This window comes from Rhinolophus sinicus, chromosome 3 (genome assembly GCF_057876585.1).
Source record: "Rhinolophus sinicus isolate RSI-liver-muscle chromosome 3, RSI-T2T, whole genome shotgun sequence".
NCBI classification, from domain to species: domain Eukaryota; kingdom Metazoa; phylum Chordata; class Mammalia; order Chiroptera; family Rhinolophidae; genus Rhinolophus; species Rhinolophus sinicus.
Window position 1 is genome coordinate 41,768,941 of NC_142503.1, and position 20,905 is coordinate 41,789,845.

The following is a 20,905-nucleotide window of genomic DNA, read 5'->3' on the forward strand; positions in this document are numbered from 1 at the left end:
ACCCTAAAAAAGACTAATCAAGTCTTTTTATTGGAATGATTCTCAATAAGAAAGCGACTTGACTCAGCTAATTGGTAGTGATAAAATAGTAAACAAAGGGGAGTAAGCATGAAAACATTAAAAACTAGCATCTGAGAGACAAAATATGTCAGTCTTTATAAAGCATTCTGCAGGAGGAAGATAACCTACTGAGAGAACTCAACTATCTTCTCTCTAGCAGGTTACCCTGACGGCAAAGAGCTGTACTTCCGGCAGATATAGCTTGATGGCATTCTTATTAAAGTTGTTCATTAGCATGCTAATAAAAATACTCTCATATTTTAATTATATGTTTACCAAACAATTGTTTGATAATAAATTGACCTAATTGGGTAGATTTCATTAGATGATAAAATTTTCAGATTTTAGAAGAGTTGACTAAATATAAACTGGGAAGCTGTATTTTTTTACTATAAATTAATAAATATAATTTTATATGTAAACATATATTCCCTTTGACCTTTCATTTCTAATATTAGATCCTAAAAATCTCTCAACACCTGAAGTATGGAACAAATGTATATATTTGACCACTTATAGATTATTCTGTCATTAGTCACTTAATTGAAGAATGTAGAAGAGAAAACATTAAAAAGTTTGATGATCTGTAAATAAAATAAAGCCCTTGACACAAATACATTTCACCTGGAAAGATTCAACATTAATGAAAAGTCTTAAAGTTTACAAAGTTATGTCATATTTTCTTCTTGTATGTTCTGTTTCCACCACAATACACTGGTATTCTGCAATCTTAAAGTCGAAATTATGGAGCCCATACAGTTCTACATTTAAACACCTCTATTCATTTCACCTGAGAATTATGGTGTAGTACCCTCCACTATGAAAAGGATAAATTTACATTTACCTAGAAAAGCAAGGGCATTGCTACCAGGGAGTATCATCAGTGGCAGAATTGCTTCAGTTACTCTCTGTGTAAGGTGTGTTCGGAGGGGAAGAGAAAAGGGGAACGAGGCGGACATAGATCATGTTACAAAAGTATTCAATTTTCCAATATGGTTTTCCCAGATTACAAAATTATATTTGTTTCCTATGTGTCTTGGAAATTCTGTGATCTTCTGTACTTCAATAATCACTCTTGGTCTCATTCATTATAAACCTTTCAATAGTTTCCCATTGCTCTTAAGATAAAAACCTAGAATTCTTAACGTGGCCTATAAAGTGCAGTCAGATTAGGTTCCTACTCTGTTTTCCTGTCTCATTTATATGGTGCTTGCTGAGAGCTTCAGCTACAAGGCATTCTCTCAATTCTTCAAATACACAGCCACATAGTGCTCACAAAGGTCCTCTCCCCACCATCTCTTCTCCAGATCATTCTTCTGACTCATTCACTAAACAAGTATTTTCTGAGCTCTTTTTATTGAGCAGGCATTGTATTACTATATAAATTGCCATAAACAAGAAAAGTGGAATTCCTGCTCTCATGAAACTTATATTCTCATTATAACTATCAGTTCATTCATTCAACAAATATTTATTGAGCACCTGCCATGACACAGGTACTGTCCTAAATGTTAGGGATAGAACAGTGCATGAAACAGGCAAAATCTCTGCCCACAAGGAAAACTGATTCTAGTAGGGAAACCAGGCAATAAACAAGATGAACAAGTAAAATATATAGTATGTTAGAAAGGAGTAAATTTTAAGGAGAAAAATAAAGCAAGGAAAAATGACAGGAAGTAAGAGTGTTTGTTCACGTGTGTGTGCAGATCACTTTAGATAAAGTTGTTAGGGAAGGCCATATCTAGAGCACATTTAAATAATTAACAAGTAATCAAATAAACAAAATGATTATGGATTGTTATAAGACCTATGGAGGAAATAAAAAGCATAATGTAAAAGAGAGTAACTGGGAGAACTCTTTGCATACAGATTGGTCAGACAGAAAGCCTGTCTGAAGAGAAATTGCATTTGAGCTGAGGTTGAAGGATGAGAATTAGTCAAAATGTGACCCCTGAAATATCTTAATATGCCTCCCAAAGTACAGATGGCTCAGATTCTCCTAAAGCACTACCAGTGTACCTGCTATACAGAAATGGTATCATGGATAACAGATACAGATAAAGGGAAACATTTATTGAATGTCTGCCATGTGCCAGGTAAATGAAAAGCACTTTGCATGCTTGTCATACCCTTTGCTATCTGAAGTTTACAACAACAAGGTGGTTGTTCACTGGAAAAAGTGTCTGAGTAAAATCTATTGATGATCGATTTGAGGTCATAGGTAATGCTGTTAGTAAACAGACCTTCTATCTAAAACACTGTCGAAAAATATTCTGTTCCATTGTGAAACCATGTATTAGATCATGTATTCTCACTTATGGTTCAGAATACATGGCCCATTAATAAAACACTGTACAGTTCTCCATTAAAGTAAGTAATAACAATGTACAACACACTATTACACATTTACATGCTAACTCTTAAGTCTATATGATGTGATAAGCTTCATAGATAATAATAATTCTCCATAAATTAAACAAGGCTATGATGTCTATAAAATTTCTCTAGTTTTGTCCTGGATATTCAGTTCTACCTGTGGCTAAGCATCATCTCTCTCTCTTTTTTATACCATTTCATTGAGGTATGACTGACATACAAAAAGCTGTACATATTTAACATATACAACTTGGTAAGTTTGGAAATAAGAATACACCCATGAAACCATAATCACAAACTAGGCCGTAAACATCTATCACCTGCAAAAATTTCCTCCCAACCTCTTGATTATTATTTTTGTGTATATAATATGAACGCTTAACATAAGATCTACCTTCTTAGCAAATTTGTAAGTATACAATACAATGCTGTTTACTACAGGCACTATGCTATACAGCAGAGATCTAGTACTTACTCATCTTGCATAACTAACCTTTGTATTCTTTTTTTTTTTTTTAACTTTGTATTCTTTGACTAGTATCTCTCCATTTCCCCTTCTCTCCAGCTCCTGGCAACCACTGGTCTACTCTCTGCTTCTGTAAGTTTGACTGTTTTAGATTCCTCATATAAGTGGTATCATGTAGTATTTGTCCTTTCGTGTTGGCATTATTTCACTCAGCATAATATCTTCCAGGTTCATCCATGTTGTCACAAATGGCAGGATTTCCTTTCTTAAAGCTGAATAATATTCCATTGTGTGTATAAACCACATTTGCTTTATCCCTTTATCTGTCAATGGTCATTTAGGCTGCTTCCATATCTTAGCTACTGTGAGTAATGTTGCAGTGAATATCAGAGTACACATATCTCTTTGCAATCCTGATTTCAATTCTTTTGGATATACTCCCAGACATGGGATTGGTGGATAATAGGCAGTTCTATTTTTAATTTTTGAGGAATCTCCATACTGTTTTTCGTAATGACTGCACCAATTTATATTCCCACTAACGGTGTATAAGGGTTCTCTTTTCTGCACATCTGTGCCAGCACTTGTAATCTCTTGTCTTTTGGATAATAACCATCCTAACAGGTGTAGGTGATTTCTCATTGTGGTTTTGATTTGTATTTTCCTGATGATTAATGATATCGAGCACCTTTTCATGCATCTGTTGGCTATTTGCTTGTCTTCTTTTGAGAAATGTCTCTTCAGGTCCTCTGCCCAGTTTTTAATTGGCTTATTTGGGCTTTTTTGCATTGAGTTGTAAGAGTTGCTTATATAGTTTGGATATCAACCCATTATAAGATATATCGCTTGCAAGTATTTTCTCCCATTCCATAAGTTGCCTTTTCATTTTGTAGTCAGTTCCCTTGGCTGTGAAGAAGCTTTTTAGTACGATGTAGTCCCACTTGTCTATTTTTATTTACTTTTGTTGCCTGGGCTTTTTGGTGTCATATCCAAGAAATCACTGCCAAGAAAAATGCCAAGAAACTTCTTCTCTCTTTTCTTCTAGGAGTTTTATAGTTTGGGGTCGTACAAGTTTTTAATCCATTTTGGGTCCATAGTTTGGGGTTATACATACAGTGTAAGGTAAGGGTTCAGTCTCATTCTTTTGCATGTGGCTGTCCAGTTTTCCCTGTTTCCCCAAGAGAACCCTTGTGTGCCATTTATTGAAGAGACTCTCCTCTCCCCATTGTGTATTCTTGGCACACTGTTCAAAAATCGCTTTGACTATTTGGGGTCTTTTGTGGTTCTATACGAATTTCAGGATATTTTATTTCTGTTAAAAAATGCATTGGGGAAATCACCTCTTGATTACTACCAGTAAATTATGTACTGGATATTATATTGTTAACCTATATCAAACCATTAAATGTATTTGAAAACAACATTTGGGATATGATTTAAAGTGACAGAATAAAGAAATACAGAGCACCTAAAACCTATGTAACTTTGCTAACAATTGTCACCCCGATAAACTTTAATGAAAGAAAGAAAGAAAGAAAGAAAGAAAGAAAGAAAGAAAGAAAGAAAGAAAGAAAGAAAGAAAGAAAGAAAGAGAAAAAGAAAGAAACTATGTTTGAGACTGATCCCTGAATTAATCTGTGCTTTCTGGAAAGCAGTCAAGAGATCATCCACAGTCTTACAATATATAGGCTCATCAGCGACTTCTTTCCTATGTTTAAACTTATTATTGTTGTTGTGAAATGTTTTTGTTAATCTAATTTTAATAATTCTCTTCTACTAAGAGAGAGTAGACTAATAGAAAATGGAAGAGGAATGAGACAATAGATTCTACAGAGATGTATAGGAAGCAATTTGCCTCTAAATAGGCAAACAAACATATTTTGGACTAAATTGATACTGTTTCTTTTGCAATGCATTTTCATCAAGGATGAATCAACGCCCTCTTAGAAAACTGCTAACGGATTTTTTTTTGGATGATCTTGTTGGAACCTGTTTTTGCATGCTGCTTGTCTGTCCCTGCATCGTGCCCTGAAGAGGTGCTAACCTTTTGTAGAAGGTAAAAGAAAATAAAACTCAAATCAAGACTCAGGGTTCTAGACACCTGAGAATTTATGATCCTGAAAATAAGTTTAGGGAAGCTCTTCTGATCATCTCTCTCACAAAAAAGACTGGGACAAAATGGAGAGTTTTGAGGAGATGCTTAAAAATAGGCATCACCTGATGAAAACCGATAAAAGTGTCTCCTGAAATACAATGTCTGCTATCTTTATTAACATATTTACTATATCTAATAGAAAGCAGAACTGACAGATTTAGGTACATTTGTATGTTTTACCTTGGGGTAGGTAAATCATATTCTGTATTTTTAGTTTCTCCAGCTATAAAACATAATTACAATTTTAACCAAAGCAGTCTGAAGTATCTCAGAAAAAAAGAGTGTAATCAACAGAAACTATTTATCATTTATAAATTATTACATTATACACCTATATTACTCTGTATGTTGTGCTATACTGCTTTGTTCTTTGTATTTAAAGCCATTACAATCTCCTCATACTTCTAATGGAATTACGGTATACCTGGAAAACATAAATGGATGATATACAAGGAGAATGGTAGAAAATGTTGTCTAGAGTAAAACAAAAAAGCAAAGTTTTCACATAAATCCCAAAATGTAAGTAATGAACCTACTCACAAAGAATTCAGGCCAGATTTTTCATCAGTACGCACGTAATCCCTGGTAACCTCAGCAATGACCACATGATGACCAGTAGGAGAGACGGGAAGCTGATTGCTTCAGCAGTTATGGGTCATTTTGTAGTTGTTTAAAATCTTCCCTGACAACATGAGGGACCTTCCAGTTGAAAGAGGGATCACTTCGTGATGCTTCAGCACGAGAAGTATGCCCTCACTAAAAGGCTGCAGTGCTCTCCTAAGCCCCCAGTCTTATTTATGTTTAGTGTTCACCTCGGGATGCAACAGTCAGCTATCTAAATCAGGGCTGGTTTGTCTCCCTGTTAGCTACCATCTCAAGCATGTTTGTTTACCGACTGAACGCTCAACTTCAAAGCCACTACTGTTTTCTAAAGTAGTACTCTGAATCCTTTAAAATCTTCAGGGTTCATCTGATAAAACATGGTGTGTGTCTGGGTGCTATCAATTGTGTAAACCCAATTTTTTAGGTACAACCTTAAGAGGTGGGATGATTATAAAGAATCTCCCATGACTCAAGAAACTTTGTTAGTAATGTATAGCACTTCATAAAGAAGTAACATAAGCATGTTGATATAGTACATGAGTGTAAGGAAATCATTTTGCTGCAAATCAATGTGAAAAGATTCATAATAAAAAACATGAAATTGTATAGGATTGTAAAATGTTAATGTCTTTCCCTTGTTTTCCAATTTTATTTCATATCTGTTACAAAAGTCTTTATAAATATAACACATAAAGAAGTAGAACCTAAAAGATGAATATAAGGAATATAAACTGAAAATGTATAATTTCCCACTTACTATATTTATCTCACTTCAAACCAAGAGGTCTGAAACAAATGATATACTTACATAGAAATAAGATAATTGGGTTAAAAGTGTTTCATTAATTTATTGAAGGAAAAAAGTGCTTTCATAGTTCCTGTAAAACTAATAATACATAAATTATCTAATATGGAAATATGTAGGTGGAGCTAAAACCAAGTTTCCAATAGAAAAACTAAACATAGATTAACTATTTCACTTGCTAACAAATTAATGAAAGACCATAGATAAGAGTAATCTAACAGTGTATACAAAGACTAGGATTAAAGTTTGGCTGACTTTTTCTGAGGGAAAAAGCAACCCAAGAAAAAAACAAACTAAAATCATACAGAAATGAGAATAGAAGTAAAGACTTTTCACAGAGAGACCAGAAAGGCCAAAGTTTTACTCAAGGCTCTAGATATTCAGATAGTTGCACACATTCTTTAAATCTAGCACACAAAATGTACTACCAAAGCCAACCATGAATAAGAGACTTGTCACCCAAGGGAGATTTTAAAAATCATTTTCCTTTGTATTGTACCCATGAGGAATAATTAGTACAGTACAATGCATACATTGTTTTGTCTTAATTACCTTAACACTTAATTCTTTTTATGGTTATTTCTTTAAAAAAAGGGATTTTCAACACTATTTGCATAAAAATAGGAACCAAGTTATAAATGTATTTTTGACTCCTGAATATTTTTTGACAATTTATTAAAAAATCCTACTCTTTCTCTCAGCATGCTTATACTGTGCACCTACTATAAACACATCCCTATCCTAGACACTGAAATCTTTCTCTATGAAATTTGAGAAGAATCTTCTGAAATAGACACTGAGACATCTTTAGGCAGACATGAAGAATCAATTATGATACCTATTTTTTCCCCCACAGCCATTTTGTTTCTCTATTTGAGTTAACGTCATTTTTTCCCTACTTGCTTGTTGTGTAGGAATGTGGGCAGTGGATGGAAGCAACTTGAAATGACTCAGTACTAGAAAGTATAAATTAAAGTAAAAGCTCCTGGCCAATATAAAATGTCCTTAACCCAATTAATTAGAGAATCAGAAAAGGCGGAGGTGCGGGGAGAGGTTTCAACACCGTAACATTTCATAAAACAAACTAAAGGTGGCATCATAAACTCAGGACTGAAAGAAGAAATACATTAGAAATTAATAAAATTCTACCAGCACCCTTCACAAGGTATTTGAAAATTATTTAATTTTGGATTACTCAAACATTTAGAAATAGATACCATACAAATGGTGTCAGAAAAAGAGCACTGTCAAAGGCCACATTAGCATACATGATGTTACCAGAGGGAAACTGTATTCATCAAAATTCCATCCTAATGTGTGTGAACACGTATAAATAACTAAACATAAGGATTGAGACTTCTTACCCCATATTTACACTGGCGGGACGTTGATCCATACTGGTAACGACATTGTTCATCAGCATCATACACCTGACCTGGGGCCACAGCTGGATAAAGAAATTCACGCTTGGGAGGCTCATTATCAAGGCAAGTACCACGGCCTGAACTGTTCAACATAAAGGATCAAAGGAAATTAGGAACACTATGGACGATTTCCATCACAATTATGAAACCATTGTTCAGCTCTTTGTTTTAATAACTTGATGCATGAAAAACAATACAGTCTACCAAGAAATAATCACATGACAAAATAGAATAGCTTTACTGAAACCTGAATAAGAGCTCCAGTAGTTTTTCCAGCACCAAGACATAATAAAAGCATCTCTCAGGCAACAATATAAAAATGTCATGTTGGCCTTAAAACACTGATTTCAACTAATTTCTGAAGGAATCAAAACAGAATTTCACATTGCTCTAAGTTTCTTGTTTGTTTTCAGTGAAAATATAACCACATCTGGTAGTAGAATTAAAAACATAAAATGTGGAAAATTAAAATTAAAATAAAAAATTGTGGTTGTAATCCTTAAAGATCTAATCTATATACTTCCACCTTGAGTAGAACAATAGGTGCTGTAGTAAGTAAGACATGTCCAAAGGTTCTTGAAATATTTCAGTAATAAATGGGCTGAATGACAGATGAGGCCAAGATCCAAAGTTCTGCTCTCAAGTATATTAGAAGTGTTTAGTCTCTCAAAAATTTCATATTTCATCTAGGGTCATCAGAGTTAGGAAAGGGAATGTTCTCCTCTCTATATAATTTCTGCTTTTCAAAGTGTGCTTGCACTCAAACATAATATTTAATTCAGTGGAACAAATAACATAAAGATCGCCAAAAACCAGACAGAATACCTTAGTTTAAAGAGCTTTATACTTTGCTAAATATAATTGTTCATTTTTATTGAGTCAGTGTGCATAAAATAGGACAGATGCTTTTTTACTTTCATTTCACATGTGAGTAAGTTAGAATTTTTAAAGAATTCCTATGCCAACATTTAAAAATTTTTTCCAACATTCCTGTCAATTGTGCCAGCACTTGTGTTTTTTTTCCAAATCTTTTCCATCTACTTTGCCAAAGGAAAATAATTTCACAAGTAGAAGTTCCTCAACTATTATTTAGGACAGTACAAATTTTCATTTATAGATAAGTAAGAAAGAATCATGCATAACAATGAGTTTCATATTACTTAAAATTTTATCATATCTTAAAATGTAAAAGTTAATTTGCTACATAAAAACTTGTGTTTGCACAGCAGCAAATTAATATCTTTTAAAAACAGAACAATATTATTTATAAGGTGATAGATTCAAAGACCCAGGGGACAGAATACTGTCTTCTTTATACATTTTTCCTTTCATTTATGCACCTCTTGATTAATTTTTAATCAATAAAAATATTTAGATGGACTATTAAAAGTGCTACTAATATAGATGAATTTTGCTCTTGGCTACTACAATTATTTCACTTGTCACTGTTCAAGGTATCTAACTAAAAGAGAACAAATTTTTTCACCCAGCTACCCAGTTTTCACTTCAGAACTCTTTTTATTTCCTGTTTATTGTACTTTTAGAAATTGACATGTACCTTGGTAAGAAAAATTCTTTCTTGGTAAATTTTCACAATAGAAAGTTCTTTTTTATTTTAAAATTTAAAATATCTTTAATCTATACAGGTACACAAATGGTAGGCAAGTGTATTTGTACTAGTAAATTCGAAATTATGTATTAAGGTTAATGATAAAACCGTCAACATGAAAAATATAATGGAAGAAGACAGTCCATTTTGATAATATGGAATATTTGTGAAATAATTGAATTAGTAGTTTAAATCTTTAATTTTCTTTCTAAAGTATCAATTTCATCTCTATCTATACCAAATAATAAAGTCTTGCTGAGAGGAGTTAAATTTGTACTAAAAATTAAATATCAAGTTAAATACTACTAAAAATCAATGGGAAAATTTTAAGGACTGAAGTACTTAAATACAGGATCCTATAGGTAAAAATATATGCCAATAGCATAACAAAGAAAGTATAAAATATATTCACCTAAGTGGCATCAACTCAAAATCTATGAAAAATTATTACACATAATTACCTTTAAGAATACAGAAAATTAATCTAAAAATGTAGAGGTAGAATTATGAGGACCTCAAAGTTTAAGAATAAATACTCTAAGGAAAATATTCTTTCTTGTTAGCAAACTGAAAATTGACTTCATCCAGGAGGAAGTAAAACTAATTACTTCGTTAAAGTTCTTCTTCCCAGGTATTAATGGTCTTCCAATCATGGTTCATGTTCTTTAAAAATACCAAATCAGATGACCATTGCGAGGGCCTCCAGACTATGAAGAATGCCATGTACTGTGGTCTTCTGAAACATTCTTCTGAGAAAGCTTATCCCAAAGTGGATTTTGTTTCAGTTCTTTGGAATTACCTATCACTTTGTATTAATGTGGTCTAATTAAATATCTAAACAAGTCTTGTTCCCTTTTCCAGTATATTTTCACAGAAGAAGAAACCATATGAAGTAAAATAATGAAAAATCATATAAATCTTTAAAAAATGAACATGTATATTTAGGAACATGGCATCCACAAAGGCCTTTTGAGATGGGTTTGGTAGTATTTGTACAAATTAATAATGCTTGCAAGTCAAGTGTCTTACCTACTATTAATGGCTCTGGGAAAGCAAGTGTGGGACAGGTTGACTTCAATTGTTTCTACATTTGGGGTAGAGAATGTATTACATATTTTCCTCCTAGTCACCATATCTGGTGTATATTGTACAATAATATCTTGTTTAAAGTATTTGGGGAGTGGGGTAGTTTTCTATTTTAATTCTTAATTGAGGGTTAAGCAACAAAAATGCTTTCTGCATAATGTTACTAAAATTTGTCTGCCACTTTCCTGCTAATTTCAAGTAAGTTAAATCTATAGCTCACCATTATAAATTATTAACTAACTCTTAGAAAATAACAATTCTGGGTATTTCCATGCTCCTGAGTCATCAATTACTATCATCAAATATCACAGATATAGGTACAGAAAGTAGAGGAGATGGATGTGAGAGATGTATATTTAACCCGGTAAGAGCTTTTTTTTTTTTTTTTCTTAAAAAATTCCCAAGTGCTCTACCCTAATCACAGCCCTCATTTTCCCCCAGGAAGTAACTAATATCCTGATTTTATAAATAATTTCCTTGTTTTTGTTAGTAGTTTTACCTCCCAATTATTCATCTGAATGTTTTTGGACTCTATAAAACAAGAGACATACTGCAGATTTTTTTTTGTGTGTGACTTGATTCTTTCACTCACCCAGTATTATGACTGTGAGATATATCTATATTGATGAGTATAACTATAGACTGTTTATTTACATTGTTCTTTAATATTTCATTTAAGACTATGCTACAAGTATGAAGTGAACATTTGAATTATTTCTAATTTCTACAAATTGCAAATTATGCTGATATAAATATTTTTGTATAGGTCTCCTGGTATAAATGTTTTCTCTTTCTTAAAGATATTAGATATGTTATTTTTATATATTTCGTAATTGTTTCCTTTTAACAAAATGGAAGTTGTAATTTTTATTTAATATAGGGTTCTAACTAATCGATGTAACCATACAATTCTTATGATGAGCCTAGTGTTATTTATGCTACTATTATCAAAATGATAATAGTGATATTATATATAAATCTTCTTGAATTTGCCCATCAAATACCACTTTTAAACATAGTTTGTGCCTTAGTGTCATATGAGCATTTTTCTACCCAGAAAACATAAACCTCACTTATTAACAAATAAAATGAAGGATATTGTTAGTAGTGTCCATCTATAAGAAGCTAATACAACTTACTATTGTTAAGCACAGATATTCTTGTCCAGAGCAAAACTGTATACACAAAAAGTAGAACTATGATTATTTCCCTAGCGGCATATATTTCACAACTAAAAACCCAATCCTAGTTAAAATCTATAGCAATATAGATAATTATTGAATTCATAGACTCGATTTTCATTTATGCTAAGACAAGGCAATAAAATGTATATAAGTTTGAGAATATGCTTTTTCCTTGATTATGAAATTCTTAGTAAATCAAAGTATATTTACGTTTCCAAAAAATTCTTGCAGCATGATAGCAAAGTCGTATTTTATGTATTCTACTTCTAATTTAGAGAAGTCTTATTTACATAGCTCAAGAGTTAGCTTGAAAATAGGAACATGAGCCAGGGTTGAGTCTTCAACTAAAATTTACAGATCCCTATGTAAAATATGCACTCTTGGCTCTGTTTCCAGAACACATGAGGACATACCCCTAATTGTAATCTTAGATTTATTTTTCACTCTATTATACTATAAAGTATAGACCGTCATTATACCATACAGTTGGTCAACTAAAAACAAACCTTTCTATATAACCCTGTACATATCTTAACAGTCTCTTAACAACAACAACAAAAAGTTAACATTTAATGCCATCTCCTATTTTTTTTCCATAAAATTATGCTAATATACCTAAATTAAGCAAAAATGAATTAGGTTGGCATCATCTATAGCAAATCAAGTGTCTTACCTACTATGTTCTCATAAACTGCTCTATCGGTCTTCACAAAACTAACAATGCATCACCTCCTAAAATGAGTTACTTTAAGTCAGACCTTTCTCCCTTGCCCTCTGTAGACTGCAGTGCTTGAACACAACTGAACTTGAGGCTTCCAATATACAAACACTGTACTAATAATGGTTTACTTAGTTATATTCTCTTTTTCTCCACATGTAATTATGACTTACCAAAGATATTTATGGGTTTGAATGAAGTCCCCAAAATGTGTCAAATAAATGGAAAGAGAAGAAACCTTTTTTTCTAAGCTGTTCCATGGGTTCCATATACATATATATATATATAAAAAAAGGTCCTATTGGTAAAACTGTTTTCTGTCTAATAGATTATTGATTTTGACCTTCAAACATAATTGCTACAGAGAAAATGTGAGTGCCTTGGTCATCCTGTTCATCTTGTATCACTTCTCTTGCAGCTCTACTACTCACCTTTCTTCCTAGTTCACCTTCAACCATAACGTTGCCTTGCCTTTTTCCAGCTTCCATCCTTTCTGTGAAAATGGTTGGTCTCTATTTAATTTGGAACTGTAGGAAATTTTGCTATGTATCTTTGACAGTTCAAACAATTTAACAGACTTTAATTTAAATAGAGCAAGAATTGATTCACAGAGGCCTCGGAATTTTTGAAAACTATATGAAATTACTCTGTACTACCACTAAGTGGTGGAAAATATATGAAAAAAACTGGCCTAAATGACTTTTGGCTGCCTTCCACTGCCTGGTAAATTAGCCCATTGTCATCAGTGAGAGTGAGCCATCATACCAGGGTCAGTTTCCTCTATTTTCTAAGTAAGTAAATAAATAAATAAGTCCCGCAGGCAGATAGGAAGGACACTACCTGCAAAGCCGTCCGCCGAAAACATCAGAAGCTGGCATAACACGTCCATTTTAACGGAAATGGGTTCTTTATTATTTAATCAGGACGGCTTCTGGGCGATTCATGAACCACTTATTGAATCACCGAGTTTAAGAAATCTGAAAAAAAATATTGGGAGTTGGTAAACACCATCTCCTGATTGATCAATAGCACGTAGTGTTTCAGAATGACACGAGAGACTTTTTACTCTATTGGCATTTAAAGGCCATGGAATTGTTTTCAGTTGAACATAGTGAATAGTGAATCTCTATAAATCATAGAAAGCTCATTGTTAAAATCCACCATCATCTTTGGCCTATACAGTCACTAAGTAGAGAAAGGTATGCATTTTGTTGGCTGGGCTGCAGTTCCTAAACAATTCATCTTTCAAGATTTCTTTTTCTTGAGAGGAAAAACTGAAATAAAATGTTATGAGTCTTTTTGAGCCAACTATAAAACATAAATGTAACCTCAATCCCTGATCAAAATATCACTGGATTTTAGAAAATATCACACATAGCTGCTAAAGCAATTAAGTCCACTGCATTAGTAAAAAGGAACAAAGAAATTCAAGCAAGTTACTATTATGTCTTTGTGCTCCAATGAACTGACCTTTTTGAAGGGCCTTGTGTTTTAAGAACCTTTATTGCTTGGTCAGATTATGATCAGAGTTATTTAGTTATTAAAGATAGGGAATAAAGCCAACTTTCCCCCAAATCTCTACCCATTGTCTTACACAACTACCTTTCACAAATGCCTTTAATTTTGTGAGTATCCCCACAGGAATACACAACAGAAATATTTTTATAAATTACAGGATAAATAAGCACATCAGAACGCTGTCAACTCTAATCATGCTTACACATATAAAATGCAAAGAGGCAATAACACTTAATTAATGCTTTTTGGATTATTAAATTAATTCAATGGAACACTTTATTGCAACTAACAATAATTTTACATTTCTCACCAAACCAGTGGTGATTTCTTAACTGTGTTTTATCAGCAATTTCAGGATTCCCCCTTGGAGTGTTTTAACAGCCTTGACATGGTTTCAGGTAGGCAGGTGCTGGCAAAAGACGAAAAATTGGTCCTTGTATTTACTATGCATACAGAGACAGTCCTAGCAAATGGGCTGTGCAATAGAAATAGGACAGAGGAGCAAGAAAATGGTACTTGAAGAGAACAAGAGGACGGAAGCCTTTGAAAATGCACAGGAATACCGAGCATGCTATATAGTTTGTCTTTCTGGTGACAGACACTAAGATTCCATTATGAAAATATGAGCGTAGTCAAGGGAGAAATTGCAGATCTGGCTTGATTTCTGGGGGGAGCAGATCTCCCCATTTAGGTAATATGATCTCATTAAAAACATCTTGGAAAATGATATTGCTAGTGCATTGTGTTAAAAACTACCAAAAGATGTCAAACAAATTATCTGTGGTCTATCTTTATGGCCCTTCACCCAGTTTTGGCATTGGGCAAGTACAGTGTCATAATTATCTATTACTAGGATTAAAAATTGTTAGGTTCTACAGAAGAGCTACTTTCCAAAATGAATTTTCAGTTCTGTCAATTTCATTATTATATAAGTTAATTCAAAAGAGATGGTTTTAAACATTTATCTTTTGATCTGCGATTGAGCAAAGCATTGTGTTAGGTAATTTAAAATCTCTTGTTTGAGGCTTCTAAAAAAATATAATTATAACTTTTCAGGATATGATCTGGCCATTCACAGAGGTGAACCAAAACTTTAATGAATAATGTTACCCTACATAACACAGCTGAATTTTTAAAATTTTATACTATTATCATGCTAACGTGAACTTTGAACAACGACAATTTTTAAAAAGATTTCTGTTGCTTGCCTGTGCTTTATGCATGACTCACTTTTCATGGAGTATTCAATCTCTCCTCCCCAAGGAAAAAAATGGCACAAAATATTGAAGGTAGTGATAGAGCAGTAAAGCTTAAAACCTTGATATTATTTAAAATAATAATATTTTACCACTTAATGAAATGTCTCTTAAATGTTTTTTAATGCATTATAGCATTATACATAATTATATACATACCTGATGTATTATTACCTAAACTCATTTAACAAATGAGGTCACTGAAGATTATAAAGGTGGAGCAACATGCCCAAGGTCACACAGTTAGAAAGTGAGACCTAAGTGTGTTAGTTTCCAAAGTTCAATACTGAAGCCCTATGGCAGGTGAGATGTGGAAGAAAATCTGCTTTCTTAAAAAAAGTTATACATTAGCTAATTTATATTCTTCACAGTTATGTAACCAGACTTGGACTATACATTAAAGGACCAGCAAAAAAGGTCCCAAACAGTAGAAAAGATGAGTCATTTAATAAATTGTTGAAGACAAATTTTCATTTTCTCCTTTTTATTTCCTGAGTGTTTGATTTTTTGTTGTTGTTGTTTGTTACTATTAGATACTTTGGCATTCTTATAGAATTCAATTTTTTTCACCAAGAAAATGAAATATGTAATCATTGAATTAAAGTTTGACCTACACTCTATTAAATTATGTAAATCTACATTTTTTCCCTGACACTGCTTCCCATTTATTGAACATTTCTAACACTCACATGATCACTCCACTTAAATCCTCACTCCAGTTCTTCTGATCTATTCAGTAAGTTCTGTTTGAGTACAAAGGAAAACATTTGGCACAATGATACATTAAAGTATTTTGGGAACAGCCTGAAATATCACTGGGCCCTATAAAAGTTACTCATTATGCAAAATTTGAAGCACTACATATTAGGCTTCTACCAATGGCTTACTTCTGGAGTAATTCATCATCACTCTCCAGAGATTACTTACTCTAGAAAGCTGGTGATATAGTCTCGACTGCACGCAGACCAGGAAAAAGGATTGGTATTTGCAGTAATGTGAGCTGCCATAAGTTTTGCTGTTTCATGACCTTTCGTCCCACAAGAATTTCCAATTCCATCATGGTTCATACCAAAACTGTTTTAACAAGGAAGAAACATAAGAAACATAAAAGAAATAAGAAAAAAAATAAAACAAACAAACCTCCAATACATCCTTTATTTCCTTATTTGATCATTTATTAGCCTTATCAATATATGCCTCCCATGATGATAGACTAGATCCTCTAAGGAAATATAGGATTAAAGCTCAAGAGACTAAGGAATAATTCAATGTTACAATGTATTTCTAAATCTCTTTAAATTGATCATACATCTCAAACGTTATCTCATATGATACCATCTCTCCTTGAACAGATAGGGAATATGAATTAATTCTCACTTTATAGATGAGAAAAACGGAAATTTAGTAAAAAGATCTATTAAAGATCATAAAATTAAGTGTTGAAAGTGTTAGAACCTGCCTTTCAACATGCTCGAGTTCGCATTACTTCATTATGCTGAATCCAGAAGGGAATTACAAAAGGATGGTTATAATCCACTGAGTTTTAGGTTATAGTCCAAACACAGAGTCCTTTCTCTTACTAATATGAATAAAGGAGAATTAAATACATATGTAATTTATGTTTGTGTGTATGTATGTTTTTAAAACACATTGTGAAAAATCTTGATACATTTAAGGATTATGGAGACAGACTTTTTCTTTACCATGGCCTCCCTTCACTTTTCAAAGCTTTTCTTTGTCATTTTTTCCTGTGCTATCAATGAGATCTGAAAACATATTTCAATGATAAATCATAAAATTTTTCTGTAAAGAATATACCCACTGCCTATGAATAAATTTTAGCCTTTATTCACAAGTAGCCATAAGTTTAGTTTGACTATTATTAAAAGAAATTATGTTTCCATTGTGACATTCTAATAAATGCACCATGTGTTCAAGGAAATAAGTGATTTGTGTGACAAGAGTATAAAACAGATGAGGGCAGTTGCTGGAGAAAAATTTGGAAATATTTTTGAGAACAGATAACTACAAGATAATAAATGAAAGTAAATATTAACACTTTTGGCTGTGTAGAGACATTGAAGATTTGTAAGAACTGAAGATTTTTCAGTGGGAGAATATGGAATTGATCTATATTTTAGACAGGTCATTATAGTAATTATGTGATGGAGACACTGGAGTGGGAAGAGAATGGAGACAGGGAGAACAGATAGAAGACTGAGAAATTGAGAAATGATGTGGGTCTGAATTAGGGTACTGGATAGAGAGGTAGAATTAGACTTGAGACATGCTTAGGAAGCTGAATGAATTGGGTCTTCATAAATACAACATAAAAGAGCTATAAAGAACACATATAATATGTTCATATATGGGGGGCAGGAAAGAGGAACCAGTAACTCAGGTGGAGGAAGTAACATAAGCAAAGGAAGAGAAGTGTATGAAAGTACCCAGAGCCCTATGTTAAAATACCAAATAACTTTCCAAGAACACCACTATTTAGTCTTCCCATTTTACATCAACACACTGGAGCCAACCTGTTTGAATGGCTAGGAAGATGATGATGGAGTTTACAGTTTGTTAAATTAGACATATATTCTGTTAAAACAATCAGTCACAAACTTATATAAAAAGCTCCTTTCTGCAAATTTTTAATTCAATAAACTTAGTTAGTCTATATTTATCTCAAAGGTTAGTGGTACTGTGTGAATACTACTATAATTCTTTTCAAACAATGATAACTTTAAAAATATTATTTCCTTTTAGCAGTGGCCTTTTAAATATCCCTGAGTCATGTTAAGACAGGTGCAGGCAGGCACAGATGCCTTCTAGAAAATCATTTTTGAGATCCTCAATTTCCTTATGTACTCTTCTAAAAAAAGAAAAGTCAGCCTTCTCCTTTTGAAATCATATTTCTTCCACTTACAAAAGAAAACCTTATCTTTCACCCGACCATAATTTTACAATAGCTCATTGCCTTGGTGTTTAAAAACATGAGCGTCAAGAAAAGAGAAATTGGAAGAATTTGGTGTCAGTATTGAGAAAGAGAATGACTTCAATGATTGAATAACTTATCATGTACTTTCTTGCTTTCATCAAATTTACAGGAGGCTATAATAAAATTAACAGATGGGTTGTCAAAAATATTTTTTGAGCATAGATCACCATGGCTACATTTTGACAAATAATTCAAAAGAAGTTAAAGGATTGAGTGATATTTTTATAATAAACTCATTTCATTTCATCTACTTACTTATGTGAACAAAGCATTCATCATCTACAGACACAAAATAAATTGAATTGGTGCTGAAATCCTGCCTCATTCTATAGCAATACAGAGATAAATACAGTAATTGAAAAAATACATCTAATTAAAGATACATCTTCTAATAAAAACTTTATTTCTATATTCAATTATTTATTAAAATCTGTAATATATATGTGCTCTTGTGAGCAATCATTAATTAATAAGTACTGTAATGAACATATAATCCAGAAAAAAATTCCATTTTGATTACAGGAAATTTTTACATGTAATTGCAATTTACATATATTTTTGTTATGAAAACATTTGATATAATTAAAAACACCTTTAAGCATAAAATATATTTTTAAATATATTAAAAATAGTAAAATATACATTAGGGAAATATTCTGGGAGGGAGAATAAAGTAGACATATTGAGTTAAAGGAGAAAAAAAGTGATAAAAATTTTTACTATAAAAGAAGAATCTGTGTATTTCTTAAATGCATAACAATAGTTACCAAATTGCTATGGCATTTAGATTCAACTGGATATATTTAAAAGAGGTATGAAACAATTTTATCTTTTATAAACTAACATTTTTAGTACACCAAGAAATTCTGTCCTTTGCAATTAGACATAATATACAAAATTTTAGACATCAACTGAAAAACACAATAGGGTACATAGGTTTTAAAAAATCATTCTGAAGTGCATGAGGGAAAAGATTTTTTTCCCTGCTGAGAGAACTCTATCAATGAAGAGTTTGGCAAAAACACAAGAAGTGAAACTCATTAGTGATCAGAGAGAATAAACAAGAGGCTACTTTAAAACCATGACACTGGCAAAAATTAGAATGTTACCTAGAACTAAGTGTTAGCAGTGTTGTAGAGAAACTGGGATCTTAGTTCACATTTGTAGTGTGGTCAGGGCAGCTGTTCCAGAGAGCAATTCAGCAGTACTTAGTCAAATTAAATAGGCAGATATATTATGATCCAGCAATCCTGTGGATATATACCCTAGAAATATTCCCAAAAGGGACACATATGTAGGTGTCCGCGACAGAATTATTTATGATAGCAAGGAGTTGAAGACAATCTAGGTGTCTGTCCCTGGGGATGCATAAGTAAACTTTGGCAGATGCATATTGTGCAATACTAAACAGAAGTTTAAGGAGTAAAAAAGATTGATGTCTACATAAGTTTGGGTTCGTCTTAAAAATAGTGCAACAATAAGATAAGGAACAATGTCTATTACACTATATCAAATATGTAAACAAAATTACGTATACACTTTCATCTAACAAAGAAAGGCCAAGGAATTGTTCAGATTCAAGACTAAAGAGACATAACTAAGTACAAGGAAAACTAGATTGGAGGGGGTAAAAAAGGTTATAAAGAACATTGTTGGGACAATTGATGAAATTTAAGTACGATGGTGTATTGGATAATAGAAGTATTTCAATGTTAAATTTTCTAATTTCATAATTGTACTGTGGTTATGTAAGAGATTATCTTTCTCCTTAGGAAACAGATGCTGAAATATTTGGGGATAAGAGAAATTCCTATAACTTACTCGCAAACAATGAAGAGAAATACAAGTATATATACAGAAAGAGAGATAAAGCAAATGTTGCAAAATATTAACAATTTTTGAATCTGGGTGAAGAGCACATGGGAAATATTATACCAAATTTTCTATAAGTGCGAAATCATTTTAAACTTAACTAGTTAAAAATGAACACATACATATACAAAACAACCTTCAATATTTTACAAGGATACATATGGAATCAAATATACTATCAAAATTACTAGAGAAGCTATCTATGGGAGCAAACAAATGGGAGCGGGGAATGGGAATATAGAAATAAATACACATTTGCATATATTAAACCATATGTTGGGATTGATAATGATGTGCCAAGAACTAAGGGTGGATGTATAAATGGATGGATGGATAAATATAAAATAAACTGAACTCGCTGCTCTTGAGTTTCAAAAATAATAATTACAAAAAGAAGAACAAGAACAAAAAAGAGTTTGGTGAACCTGTGGCCCACCATGATGAGTGAACAGTACTAACAAGAGAACACTTCTATGGTTGATGTTATGTGTTTAATAAAACATTTCAGATTACATAAAGGTAATAATGGTTCTCATTCGTGAAGGGTTTTAGGCACAGAGGTGGGGGATGGGAGGTTAGGAGAGACGGTCTTCCTTGGGCTTCTTGTGATTCCCCACATTATGCTGGGTATGCTAAGTCTGCAAGGCTGGCTCTTATCGCAGGCCATTTCTCAGGATAACTTCAAGAAATGAGGGAACATCTACTCCTGGAGAAAGAGCAGGTTTACTGACTACAGGAGTCCCCCTTATCTGCAGTTTAAATTACCTGAGGGCAACCA

At 32.7% G+C, this 20,905-nt stretch overlaps 1 protein-coding gene across 7 annotated transcripts in view; it reads right to left on the reverse strand.

Annotated features, from left to right (window-relative positions):
* ADAMTS6 (ADAM metallopeptidase with thrombospondin type 1 motif 6) overlaps positions 1-20,905 on the reverse strand; it is a 262,327-nt gene that overhangs the window by 110,329 nt on the left and 131,093 nt on the right. For all 7 annotated transcript variants that reach the window (XR_012495117.2, XM_019743866.3, XM_074328899.2 and 4 more), the window contains 2 exons: positions 16,188-16,334; positions 7,830-7,971 (listed from right to left, as the gene is read on the reverse strand). Coding sequence is in view for 6 of the 7 variants with exons in the window: in XM_019743866.3 (XP_019599425.1) it covers positions 7,830-7,971; positions 16,188-16,334 (289 nt within the window). In the remaining variant the exon portion in view is untranslated. The remainder of the gene's footprint in view (positions 1-7,829; positions 7,972-16,187; positions 16,335-20,905) is intronic.